The sequence below is a fragment of the Diadema antillarum genome, unplaced genomic scaffold (assembly GCF_040938485.1).
Source record: "Diadema antillarum isolate AM-2024a unplaced genomic scaffold, OU_Dant_1.0 scf00000099, whole genome shotgun sequence".
In the NCBI taxonomy this organism is placed as follows: domain Eukaryota; kingdom Metazoa; phylum Echinodermata; class Echinoidea; order Diadematoida; family Diadematidae; genus Diadema; species Diadema antillarum.
Window position 1 is genome coordinate 4445186 of NW_027270988.1, and position 14887 is coordinate 4460072.

The 14887-nt window shown below is 40.3% G+C and overlaps 1 protein-coding gene across 1 annotated transcript; it reads left to right on the top strand.

Annotated features, from left to right (window-relative positions):
- Window positions 1-1254: 1254 nt before the first annotated feature.
- Window positions 1255-13851, top strand: LOC139718740 (steroid 17-alpha-hydroxylase/17,20 lyase-like). Its single transcript, XM_071630207.1, has 9 exons — window positions 1255-1426; window positions 2331-2504; window positions 3369-3462; window positions 3879-4037; window positions 4708-4919; window positions 5685-5807; window positions 12202-12441; window positions 12776-12874; window positions 13595-13851. The coding sequence occupies exons 1-9, from the start codon at window positions 1255-1257 to the stop codon at window positions 13849-13851; spliced, it is 1530 nt and encodes a 509-aa protein (XP_071486308.1).
- Window positions 13852-14887: the final 1036 nt, after the last annotated feature.

The following is a 14887-nucleotide window of genomic DNA, read 5'->3' on the forward strand; positions in this document are numbered from 1 at the left end:
CCTTAAAATCTCAATCCAGTTATCACAATAACCCACAAAAATGGTATCAACTTGTAGAAAATTTTATTCTCTTTCACATGACATCACATTTGTTGAAATCTGATTTTTCAATCAAATTCTATCTTTCAAATAACAAATTCAGTAAATATGGCGGCCATCTTGGACGCCATCTTGGATTTGGAGGCTTTCGCAACAAATTTTTTGAGGTAGACCAGTGGAATGTTGTTTGTTACAATAAAAACTTGAAAATAAGCATGGTCTACTTAGTTTGTAGAGAGAGTGCAACTCACTCGTTAAGTAAGCGACTTTTTGGGGTTTGGCCCTCCGGTTATTCGTGCGGCGATCGCAGTTGTGTCTTGTCTTGTATATCTTCTCCTTCGCATGTACTTCGATTGTGATTGCGTGAATTAATGATGTCGACTCGGCGTGGTGATATGGTGTTATGTGATTGCCATGAGGCTGATTGAAATGTCCGCTATACAATTATTATCCCCAAAAAGATTAAAAGCAATAACTTGAGAGATCCATGCAGTTGCACCACACTAAACGTACATAATTCTAGGGTAATCCTAAATGTATTATGACGCGACATATCACGCAACAATCTACAATATCAGGAGAGTGCTAGCTATCTCATTCAGTGTGATCAGGGGGAGATGGAAGAGGTCTCTTCCACCTCCCGGTTTGATGTATGCAGCGCGTTGTCCTGTGTGTCAGCATCGCTCGGACTACTCCGACCCGACCGACTCCGTGAAGCGTCACTGGCCGCCATCGTACTGTGTGCCTGTGTTTTCCTGATCCGACATAATATACACATTACACAGTTGCGATATGTGGCGTGCACTGCTCATAAGGATGGCGGTTTAACAACAGTTCTGCTTTTACGCGCACACCACAAACCTGATTCTTCATCGTGAAAAAAGTTCATTGTATAATTCCCATCAAGCGCCTCTCGAAGGGAATCGGATTGTCTGAGAAGGTCAGTTCTATCATGGTCCTATCATAATACATGTATTCTATTTCACTAAAATGGCTTGTACACATGCACTTGACCTTACAATCATTATTTTGTTAGCTTGCACATTATCCTTTACTCCCTGACTTTGGCTGATCGTTAGAGATAATCATTCATTCATACCAGTCCAGATGTTTACACAACGGTGCTTGAGTGCCTTATGTATTGACATCTCGCACACAAATAAATACTGCAGAGATCAGATCAGAGTGAAGTATACATCAGCTGCAGTCACCGCCATGATCGACTTCCTTGGAACCCTAACGGAATCCAGTCTCGGACAGGTCAATGGGTTGACCATCACAGCTACTCTTGGAGTCCTTCTGGTCTCCATGGCAATATGGAGCGTCAGCCGACCAAGCAAGTTTCCGCCCGGACCAAGGGGTCTTCCCATTTTGGGTAGTATCTACGGTGAGTTTGCATGTAGCCAATCCACGCTCTGTTGACTTTAATCATTGGTAATCATCGCTAATGGATAGTATTGTCAAAAAAGACCGAATGATAAATGTTTCATCCCAGATTTCCATAATAGAGTAGGTATGTTTCCGGATTAAAAGATTCTTCTCTTTTTTTTCAAGCAATGGGTGACACTGTCAGAAAAGTGAATGAATCCTCTCCCCGCAGCTCACCAATTGGTTCGGTTGCGACTGCAGTATTTTATAACAGTTACGTTTTTTGGTCAATATCGTAGGCAATCCCTCCACAATAAAGTATCTTGGCAAATTATTTCAACACTACGATTAAGTTTTAGTTTTTTTTATATAGTTTTGGTTTAGTTTGTTACATTTTCATTTCATCGAAATCAGGAAAAGAAGTAGTGAACCTTTCTGTGCAGGTTTGATAGAGATTGATCGTGAAGTAACCTCATCTAATTTGCATACCGTGAGACTATGAGGTTGTGACTCCCCTCACTCATTGGACATAAGAGACTGTCCAATTTTAGCGGCACTTATAAGCTATGCCAATTGGTGTGATTGATTGTTTTATATTTTGTATGATTCTTCAAGCAGCCCCATTTTGTGTTTTCCCTCCAGCCTGTCCCTCTCTCTTCTCCTCGTGTTTTCGTTCTAATCCGGTACACGTGTTCTAGCCTTACCCGGTTTTCTGCTTGCATTATACTGGATGTATATCTATGCACTGTTCGTTGTTAACTGTTTGAAACAACAATCCACATATAATTACAGTTTACGAAAGCCGTTTAGTGACGGTTCTGATTTTCATGACTGATAAAATGATCATACCCGGACATCAGTGAGTGCGTCTTATTCACTGGGTTCGAGACATTTTAGTTTCTTCATCTCTTATATCATTCAAGATATGACTGAAAGCCCAGAGGTAGTGTTCGGGAAATGGGCCAAGAAATACGGTGACATCTTTGGTCTCAAGATTGGACAGCGGTGGATGGTGATTTTAAATCGCAAAGACGTCATAAAGGAGGCTTTGATAAAGCAGGGTGTGGAGTTTGCCGGACGCCCCGATTTCTACTCGGGTAAGAATCAGTTGCTGTTTGCTGAAAAATATATCTTAGAAATGGGTTAGCTGAGTGTGCAGTACCATGCTGCTAGATTAGATTGCCACCTAATCTACAATGTATTTTGCCAAACCGGAAACCCGGGCTGAAACTCTTTTGATATCCTATAATGTTTTACTTGTGCTTTGATTTTTATCACATGTCTCCCTCTCTACAAATATATTTTTAAGTTCGTATATACAGCTGATCTGCTGCTGACTTCATTTCCCCGACAAGTTTGTTAAAAATAGATCAGCATTTGCTATCTTACAAATACAGTCGTACAAAGGGAGAAAATTGTTAAAAAAGCACACCAAAACACATCTTCACCCCTCTGCTTTAGTCTCTTGGGGTTTTTTTATGTACTATACTCATGAGGAAAAGAATTATACGTGTTCTATCGATTTCTGAAGTAGGGATGAATATTTTTTTTTTTTATCCTGAAAGACTTAAAGAAAATAATCGTTAGTCTGATCATTGTACCCAAATCGTGATTTTTTTTTACGTGCAACTTGTGTCAACCTCGCCTTTCATATAATCACATTTTGTTACTGCTTCCATTTTTCATAATGTTATTACAGAGAAGGCACAAGTAGTTGATGACTATACAAGAAGGATTAGTGTTGATTTTTGTCTCTGCGTTTATTTGTAGCTACATTGAATTATACAACATGTACAATGTGAAGTGGAATGTAAATACAGATGTTGCATGATCTACACTCACAGTTCGGATTATAGCAAATGTCATGGAAGGTGAGGAAGAGAATGAACGAAGGTTATGATTAGCCATCGTTTGTTTACGATTATCATTAATTATTACTTTCTGTTATGATTTTATTGCAGCCGAGCTATTCACGGATGGATTTAAGGACATCGCCTTCAGAACTTACTCTGAGACGTGGAAGCTTCATCGGAAACTAGGACACACGGCACTCAGGTATGTAAGACGATTTCCCATTTAATTGTATACTCTATCTAGACTGATAAGTACTTTGACATAGTTAAGATGAAACTTCTTTCTCCTTTAACACCCGAAAATCTTCTTTGTCTCGCTAGCATTCGCAATGCACAACAAATCCAACCCAGCGTGTAGCGTCACTTTTCTATAAAATCTTTTTGAGCAAAGTAATTTGGCAGGGGTTTTTCTACACTTGCTGAATAACTTCTGCGTGACTGTGTAGTGTGTTTGCATTTGTATTTATTTGTAAATATCTACACTACTACCGTAATCGCTAATATTATTGTTATTGGTAATAGTACTCTAACAGCATCATGATTACGTCATTACTCTTCCCACAGTATCGCCAGTTGTCAATATGTATTCTGCTCATTTTTTTCTGTTCTATTTTCAAGGCATTTCGCAACCGGAAAACCTCTGCAAAAGCTGATTTCTAGCGTGTATCCGAAGGTGGAGAAGGAGCTAGCCGAGAATGACGGGAAGCCGATCGACCCTCGACTCCTCCTTACTCTGATCATGTACAATGTCCTCTCACAGATGTGCTTTGGAAAGAGGTAACTATTGCACAAGGCATAAGCACCGGGTGATTTCAGGAAAACATACACAATGTGCACATAAGTACACACCAATGATGTGTGACAGAAAATCAATGAAATTTGATAAGTATACGAGTCGTATAATTTGAGGTTTGCCAAGCATATCCACAGTGATTGCAGAGTTGAAATAATACTCCATAAATAGAGACGCACACGCTGACAGAAAAACGATACACAAAGTGAGATTCTTCTCCTTTATTATCGAGGCGCAAAGCTTTTCTTTCTTCTAGAGATTTTTGGATACATTTCCGGGAAAAAGACAGAGAAAACCTTTTTGTCTTAGTCCATCCTGTTCGAACAAGATATGAATCCCAATACTCTGTACGGGTCTGGTGCAATTACCCCCGGGTAATTACCCCGGACCCTTCCCCTAAGCCTAACCCTGATCCTAATCCTAAACCTAATCCTAACCCTAACCCAAACTCTAACCCTAAAACCTAACCCTAACCCTATAATCTTATACTCTAACCTTATCACTATATTATCAGGGGGTAATTGCCCTCGGGGGTAATTGCCCTCTATACTAACCCCTATCTAATCGTCGCCAATGTTTTTACTTTTTTGACAGTACTAAATAGTTTTATGGTTCTATACTCATACTCTCCATCATCTCCATCTCCATCATCAGCTACGCTCTTCATGACCCCAACGTGAAGGAATGGATGCAGTTGAATGACGAAGCTAATTCCAAATTGGGTCTCGGTCTCGCAGCCGACGTCTTCTCCTGGGCCAAGTACGTCCCTAGTAGCGGGCCCCGTATGATCAAAGATATCACCGCTAAGATGCAGAAGTTCATTAAATCCGAATTGACGCAACACAGACAGAAAACTTACGACCCTGGTGAGCTACTTTCATACAGGCGACTATTACTATTGCACAAAAGCACAGAGCAGAAATATAACACGGTCCTCCGTTTTCCGTCGTTATACGAACTAAGTACGTATAAGGAGAACTATAAGAGGGAGTTGGAGATGACGGGAAATTTCGCGTTCCAGTACGGACAACCCCAAGTTTCAAGTGCTGTCAATTCAGCTTCGTTCTACCATTAACGCATTATCACGACCTGTCCCTTCTGCCAATCCCGTCCTCTCGTGTTGTCTCACGTCAAACCCTTTCTCCACGACTGTCTGAATTGTGATTGCTGTGTACTTTCATCGCTGGATAAGAAGAGTGCAATGAACTACAATTCATGATATCACTGTAGGATAACCTGGCAATAAAAGAAAAACACACTTCTATAAGAGAATCTCACTATTATTAATTTCATGTTTTCAGCATAATAAAAGAGCATCTGGCTTACTTCTATCAGATATAAGGGAAAATAATGTTGGCCTCAACATATTACGTCAGTAACGAAAGGAAAGGAATGTGTAAATTACATTAAATAATATCGTTTTTGTGGAATTCAAATGTAATCGCAGTCACTCAATACCTGTCGAAGGTATTCGGTCATTTCACATGTGCTACCTGATGTTTTGGTTGATCTACTTTCAAATCCGAGAAATCAAGAACGTCATTATTGCTGTGTTCTAGACTGAGAACATCAATTGCAAATTGACGTGATGAATAAAGTAATACATTTTTCCGTCGGTGTCTGTTTTAAAGACAACATTAGCGATTTCTACAGCATGCTGCTGAAGGCCCAAGAAGACGCAAAGCGAGAAGGGGAGAACGTGGACAAACTGACTGATGACCACATTCTACAGACTTTAATGGACATCTTCAACGGTAAAGAAATCAGACAGTTTATGATGTGGTTTGATATTGTCATCGCTTTCAAAGTATTTACGCTTCCACTTTTTTTTATTCCTACGAAAAATTACAAACACGTAGTGACCTCTGTGCACTATTGACTCATGTAAGTGTGCTTCGTGTTATTTCAGTAATTTCGTCATGATGATTTTATTGAATAACTTAATTTCTCTGTGCAGTTGATTTATCAATATCTGATGAGATCAGATGAAAATCAGTGTTTATATTTGTCTGTGGAGAATACAAATACAATTCTTTTAAGATTGTCTATATTTGTCTTTTCATTTTTGAAGCACCATGAGCACTGAAAAGTGGACATTTGCGCTATACAAGTAACCACTATTATTAGTAGTAGTTGTGGTCTTGTGGAGCTAAACACAAATAATCCAACTAGCCTCGAATTTGATAATCAGTTTGACCTGCTGCATGTTACATTTTTTTTCAGTTTTTTTCTTAATACCTACATGTATGCACATATCAAAATGGATGAATATTTATAATGATACAAATCATTACATGTACCAAAGAAATTTCTAGTTTTACTTTTCTATCATCTTTTCTATTGGCAATCGCCTAGCAGGCTGATGCCACCGTACCGCTCTCGTGTATTTTGCAATTTTTTGCAGTTCTCATTCAAGTACCATATTTGTTGATGATACCAAAGCATTATAGTGAATCCCTGGATGCTGTGAGACAATTTTGGCTGGAAATTTCGTGATACTTTGAGCTCATCTGTGACTGAAAGGTTTGTCTATAATTGTGGCGACCTCCCACTAGTAGCCATGATGAGCTACACCACATTGCCCTAGACAGTCATGCTTGACCAGAATCAAATTGGAGTACAGCAGTGTATAGGCAGCTGGAATTGAGAGGAGGGTGAGTAATGGAACCAGTGAAGCTCATCGCTATTGTGTTTATTGTTAACCTGTCCGACTGGGCTGTGGGGAATGTCGCAGGCCCAAGTGCACGTATTCAGGTACTACCACAACCACCAAGTAGACCCTATGTACTTTTCAGTAGCGATTTGAGAGAGTGCAGATTTTTGGGAGCAAGGATATCATATCATGCCAACACTACTGCAACATTTCAACTACGACTTCTCGTGTCCGGGGATGTGAAGCCAAACCCAGGACCAACCAGAAACGGCAATCATGTATATGCACTTGATGACAAATTACCTAGTGGAAACACTAAGCGAATCAGGTATGAGCGATCATCCCTGCTCACATGCAACCCGCTTTGGAATCATTGCGAAAGAGGAAATATTCCAGAACAGGTACGGAAACACATCACAGCACTCGGCATCAGCCCATCACACTCTATTCGTACAAGGAGAGGAAAGAGATGTGGAAGGAGAAAACAGAGAAAGATAGCAGTTGTAACAACAGCATCGGTCAGCAGAGAAAGGGCAACTCCAGGACAGAATGGGGTCAACCTGAATAACCTCCGTCCTCTAACAGGCACACCAGCAAGACAATCAGAGGTGAGAGAAAGTACACTACGAGCAACGGAAAACTGTTCAGGAATAAACGTCGTAATAAATTACTGTCGCCGGTACCGACATAAGAAAATAATGAAACGGTATGAAAACCTTGTGCAGATAAAGACGACAAAACGCTGCCATAACTCTGTAACATCTCATCAAAAAAGACATTTGAATCTCCCATCTTTTCTTCTATGCAACGCGAGGTCACTCAATAACAAATTAGATGAAATGGAAATAGTTCTAAGAGAAAACAAAACCGCTATAGCAGCGGTAACGGAAACATGGTTCAAATCCAATATGCCAACGCACGTCGCAAAAATAGCTAATTACAACTTGTTCACAAAGTCGCGACAGCATAGACAAGGTGGTGGTGTTGCGCTTTATGTGCTGGAAACATGTAACGCAAAACAAATGAAAATTGAAGTGCCCACAGAACTGGAGGTTCTTTGGGTGAAAATGCGACCTCAACGGCTTCCGCGAGCAATTTCGCAACTGATCGTAGCAGTAGTATACCATCCGCCAGACAGTGTACTGACAGACAGACTCATCGATCACTTACAGGATACCATGGACCAGATCTTAAGCCAACATCCAGATACTGGCATAGCGATTATGGGAGATTTCAACCAGCTTGACTTAACTACGTTGCTTGCTAACGCAAACTTCACACAAGTTGTCAAGACGCCAACGAGAGATAGTAGGATCTTGGACAAGATAGTGACAAACTTCCCTAACTTCTATGACCAACCACTCGTCTGTTGCCCATTAGGAGCTAGTGATCACAACATGGTGGTATGGTCACCGAGTACCCCTCCTCATTATCAAAACTCTACCTCAAAACGGATAACAAGACCACTTAGAGATTCAGACTTGAGGCGATTCGGGTCCTGGATCAGTACCGTATCCCATTGATTTGTTGAATTCTTTTTAATCAGGTTGGTAATGATATATTATTTGCATGGTATTTTGTACAAACTAAGTTGCAGATTGTTTGTATGTTACATAATTTACATAATTTATATTTTATTGTTCGGATGCACTATTTATGAGGCATTATGGCAATGGGCTTTTATACCTATCTCGCTCTCTCCTATCTCTCTCCCTCTCTCTTGCCCTCGCTTCTTTCTTCCTATCTCTCTCTCTCTCTCTCCCTCTCTTCAAATTACTTTTACGCGAAATAGCGCAACGTTTTAAAAATCGCCATCTAAATAATGGTTCTCAGGGGTGTACAGAGTTTATTGGTTGTCTTTAGAGATCTTTCTGCAATATTCATACCTCTACATCAAAAGAGTATACCAAGCAATATGACAATGTCCGTTTGATACGGTTTCATGGGGCGCCCTCCCCGTCCATCAGTGGTCATAATGATAATCATGCGATCGAAATTTAATAAGCCACATTTTTACAATATTTTTGTTGTGCAATAATTATTCCTGAATGTTATGATATTGTAATATTTTCTGTGAGTTTTTGGAATGTTTTTTTTTCTGATCCATATATTTTGTGTGTATTTCACATCTGCATTCATAAGATTGATAGTTTATATCTATTATACGATTTATATGGATAAGGTAGTTTGGTTTTTATCTAATTTTGATCAATAATGATGTACAGTATTGTTAAAAAGATAGCAAAGTTAAGAGATTATATGGATTGAAATGATGATTTTGATAGAAATAGAAGATGAAAACAAATATATTTGATATTTTATATCTTTTTGCATATCTCTTCCCTAGTATTCTCTTCTGTCTCTTTCTATCTTTCTTGCTATCTCCTTTTTACAAGTACCCCTTATGTGTTTCTCTCTCTCCGTCTCCATACACAAGTGTTTGATATCTCTTGTTATCACTGCCCCCTTAAATTATTTCTCAGCACATGTATAAACAAAATATAAAAGTTGTTGCAGAAGTATAATGATTTGTGTGTTTATATATATATATATATATATATATATATATATATATATATCTCCGTTTCCATACACGAGTGTTTGACATCTCTTATATGTTATCACTGCCGGCCTATTTTTTTTTCAGCACATGTATTTGATGTAAACAAGATGTAAACAAAATTTGAAAGTTGTCGGAGAAGTGTAATGATTTGTGTATTTTTGATATATTTTTGTCTATACGTTTGTGTATGTATATGATGGTGATATGAAGATTATGTATAATTTTCCTAGCATATTTCTCAATGTGTGTGTATAAGTGTATTTGATTAATTCTGCTATTTTGGTTATCAGGTGGCTTTCTATATGTATGTATATAATTGTGTAGTTTTATCTTTTAATCGTAGACTGATTGTATGATTATGTATGTTACCATAAAATGAAATATTACACAGTACAAAATTCTGCAATTCAGCCATGTTCATGGTTGCAAATGAATTTTTTTTAATAAACCATTACCATTACCATTACCATCATTGAAAGTGACAGTTTTCCCTCTGGCCGTTCAATGTGATTCATATTCATTCTTTTTCATCTCATTTGTTCTGGTTCACTCATTTTCACTCATTTTTTTAATCTCTTTTGTTCTGGTTTTATGTCCGTCTTCCATTGAAATACTAGCATTTTGTTCAAAATTCTGTCCAGTAAATACTCACTTACTGCCCGATATGCCTCCATTGGCATTAGGAGCAGCAACACACATCCTCCACTTCTAGAGGTCCTAGGCGAATCTCTAGATAGATCCCCATGAATAAAAAAGGCCTTTAATTCTTCCTCTATACTGTTCTTCTCCAGGTGGTCTTAGCACGTCTCCTCTTGCTCTTTGCTTCAGGTGTCCAGTGAAGTGCTACATGAGTGATATTTTGAGCATCCATCCTGAGTACATTCCCAATCCACTTCCATCTTCGTCTCGGGACAATATTGTAGTACAAGAGCAACATCATCTGCCAGAACCAGTATACCAGTGTAGATAGAGTGTACTATAGACCCAAGCCCTGAGTCCCGGAGTCTTGTGATGAGACCATTTATGTACACCAGGTAGAGCAGGAGGATAGGAATCCGCCGTGTCTGACACCCTGCCTCACATGAAAGGATTCGCTTGTTCTGCCGTTCCACCAGACTTTGGCTGTCAGGCCTTCGTACAGATTTTTCATGAGTTGCCAGAGGTTTCCATGAACACCTGCTTTAAATAGCTTTAGTAGCAGGTCATTGTGCCATAGCGTATCAAAGGCCTTTGCTACATCTAGATAGGCCTCAAAGGTTTGCATCTTGTTAAGTGAGTTACTCTCAATGACGATGTTAAGGGTGCTTGCCCGCAGCATACATGAGTGATCTTCCTGGAATCCACTTTGCAAATCATCTGGCACATTCGGTCTGCGAAGAGTCTCCTCTATGTGTGGTTTTATGAGCAACTCTTTGAGTTGCAGAACACAGATGTCAGAGAGATAGCCCTTTAATTCGAGGGGTCATTCATCGGTTTCCCTTTCCTTTGTGTGCGGGTAGGATGAGGCTGATCTTGAAGCTGGCTGAGACGTGGCAGTGGTATACAAACGAGTTGAATACCTGCACAAGGATGAGACGTACGATGTGTTCCGGGCAGATTTGGTCTTGCCCGCCACCTTTTCCTGCCTTCAACTTGCAGATTGCATTGTTTATTAAAGTGTGAGGTGGTGATACGCAGTTGGGTTCTCTGAAGGGTTTTCGCTGCAATACTCTCTTCCTGGTCTATTAGACACGGGGGGAGATCTTTCGGTGTTAAAAGTGCTCCTCCAATCCTGCGAGAATTTGATGACCTGCGTATGTTCTTTCACGTACAACTATGGAGTCTGTCTCTGCACCTTTTTCTGAGGAGACTTTGTGCTGCCTGACTAGCTTGCAGAACAGTCGGGAATCATCTTCCCTTGAAGATTCAACTTCCTCTAGGATCTTGTTTTGCACACGCTGCCTTTCCTGACGTAGATGGCGTCTGTACCTTTTCTTTGCCTGTATGTAGTTCATCAATTGACTACAATACAATTCTTTGCCAATTGGGTGATTCACACAAAATTGTAAGATGCCCTGCTGAGTTTGACATGTACACATTGACTGTACAATGCACTTTTTATTTTTATTTTAGACAATCACATCTCCATTTGCATTGAAACATATGAAATCAGGTTCATGTTGCAACCCCCTACAGTTTTTGGACAAACAAATGAATTGTTCGGAGGACGACCTTGCTCCTTCCAGTTTTTCCAGGCATACTTCATGTGGCTGTATGTCTGATCCACTGCTTCAGTCCATTCTGGCTTCCTGGCTTTGGGGTGCTAGAAAAAGAGTGAGGCAGGTTGGAGGTTGAAATCTGAAGAATGATGTTTGATATCTCATTGAGGAGCTCTTCGGCGACTTCTGGGTGTAAAATTTTGGATTCCATGGGGAGGTGCGACAAGGTCTCTCTGCATAGCTTTTCTAGGGGTCGTGTGTACAGCATTTCTATGGATGCAGGGTCAAGAGTTTCCCATCTTATCTTGAGTCGAGGAAGTTTCCTTCCATAATTGGTACTGAGGAGGGGCTATGCTGTTGTTTGCGTGGGCCTGGCCTGTCTCGGCAGTTGTCATACAACACTTTAACTGGAAGATGATCAGACATGTTCTTTGGTTCATCTGAACAGATATGAAACTCGCAGTATCTATCCACTCTGTTGGTCCTAACCAGGAGTTGATCTATATTTGACTTTGTCATTGATGAAACTGAAAGCCCATCACGCCTGAGGTTCTTAGCTTTTTGGTTCTTGGTTTTCCGTAAAACTTTTCTTTATTGAGGACAGGGTTATTAGCCCTGTGCCTAACTCCCAATCTGGAGAACCAGTGGATCAATTGCTTGTCGTCTCGTCTCTACCCAGCAAGACATTTCAGTCACTCTCTCTCTCTCTCTCTCTCTCTCTTATATGCTACCAGCTGGAACACAGACTACCATTGACACATTGTACTGGGCATGTGCCTTGATGTCAGAGAACCCTGCAGTTCAGAAGAAGGCCCAGGCGGAGATCGACTCCGTGGTCGGTCGTGAACGTGTACCAACTATCGAGGACCGTGGGACGTTGCCCTACACCGAGGCCACCTTGTATGAGGTGATGAGGTACAGCACGATCAGTCCTTTAGGTCTACCACATTCGACCATGTGCGATACCAAGATACGTGAGTATCGATCGATAGGCACGTCGGATATACGTCAGTTGTTGCGTCAGTCACGCAATTTCTAGATGAATTAGCTCAGCGGCAAACCAAAAATAAAAGACAATGATTCTTTTGTGTATGGAGTATAATGTATACTGTGAAATAAAGTAATGAATTTCCAGAAAATCTCTAACATAGATACATTTAAATTTCGGAATTTCATTACGGAAATGTAATGGTTGTGTCCTATAAAAGTAAACCTTTCTGATTGTTAAATTGTATATTTGAAATTGTCGAAGTTACCACTTTATGGACGTAAGGACAATGATATGTTCTCATTGATTACTTGAAATAGGTGACTACATCATCCCTAAAGGAGCGGCGGTGGGCATCAACATTCATTCCATGCATTTTGACCCCCAGGAATGGGATGACCCAGACTCCTTCAAGCCAGGTAAGCAATCCTAAGGACTGGGCCCTGTTTCATAAAGCTGTTCGTAAAGTTACAAACAACTTACGAGCGACTGGTGATAAATTCTTGTGCTGAATTATGGAAATTGTGATGAGTATACCACATCAGATCACCCTCCTGGTCTTTAGGGTATTCAGGACATTTATGAGCCTACTAATTCTGCACTGATATTAGGGGAACATCTTAATCAGAAAATGAAATAGAATCTGACAATGACCAATATGTGCTGGCTCGAGAGTAATGCTTCAAATTATCTCTAATAAGTACAGTATACTATACGTGGGATGCGCCTAGTTATGCCGCGATATGCATTGTGACTACGAGTGTGAGAGTATGAACGGTAGCAAAGTAGGCTATATTGCACACTAAATAGCGTGATTAAAATAGAACGTGACGAAAACGCTCGTATTCAACATAGCATACGGGAGAGAGAATAACACCAACCCGGGCACCAGCTAAAGGAATTGTTGAGAAAGCCTGGCCGTGTCCTGGCACGTCATGTCATGTCACGCTGACTGATGTGTCTTGTTACGTCATGGCACTGTGTCACTTGGCGTTTGTCATTGGTAGGGTCTACTTTAGGATTCGTAGGAACCTCCTTACTGACTTTGATGTATTGAAGCATTCGTTTACTTCAAAAACCAAACTATCATTATTTTCTGGCCAACAAATATTTTATTGTGTTCTTCTTCTCGCTCCCAGAACACTTTCTAGATGATGGAGGAACGGTCCGTCAGCACCCTCCCAGCTTCATGCCCTTCGGAGCGGGTCGCCGTAGCTGTCTCGGAGAGGCGGTTGCTAAGGCCGATCTCTTTCTCATCTTCTCCTGGTTCCTTCAGAATTATAGCTTCTCCAAAGTACCGGGCAAGGAGACCGAGAGCCTTATCAACCTTATCCCGAAGACAATCGCTGGGCGTCTGCTGAAACCATACGAAATTGTAATTAGCGAGAGGAAATAACACGAGATGGAAGTGTGCCTAACCTCAAATTACAGTGCATTGCCACTATGATTTTATGTTGTAGATTTTTGGTCATATATTTTTGTGTAATTTTAAGAGTAAATATTGAACATGTTGAAGATGAATCCAAAAGGGCACATTCGTTACCAATATCGAATACTTCACTGCTTGGCAACTGTAAAAGAATACAATGAAACACTACATCGCTTGACATACAGTTCGACCTCGATTATCCGGCCATGTCGGGACCGGCGCTCATCCGGATAAGCGAATTGGCCGGATATGGGAGACACAATGTTAATGCATATAGTTGCCGTCCAAGCTGCCGTCCCAGTGCACTGGCAGCTAGGCAGGTAGCGTACCCCGCAACGGTGGTGCAATCTACGCTAGGCTGCGCAAAATTGTAGTCCCTTCTTTACAAATATAAAGTATCTTTATGTGAAAATCATACATGTTTTACCTCATTAGATATTGAGAAACCTATCATGCACATCTTATGAAATTAGTGAAATAGATCCATGAAAAGATGTTTCAAAATCACTGTTTTTTCTCATTTTTCGGATGAAAAAAAAGTCCTTTACTGCGTGAGCGCGTCCGGATAATAGAGATTTCCGGATAAAAGGGGGCCAGATAATCGAGGTCGAACTGTACATGGAATCTGACTTTCTTGAGAAGGAGACAGAGAGGTGAGAAAGAAATGCAGAGAGAGAAAGAAGAAGAAGAAGATAATAAAATTAGATGGGTTTAGAAACACCATGAAGAGAAAGAGAGAGGGAGAGATAGAGCGATTAGAGAAGTGGTTCGATCCGATGGTAAACTTTCCGTTTAGTACCGATTCCTATACCGTGGCAATTGCACCATAAAAGAGTATCAAACCATACTTTCACTGCCTTTGCCAAACATTACGCATTACGATTTTGAGAAACAAGTAGACCTACAGCATTATGAATTATTATTGATTTATAATATGTCGTTACTGTTCTATTTCATAATATTCTTATTGTTGGAGTGAGGATCAATCTATACATAAGACTAG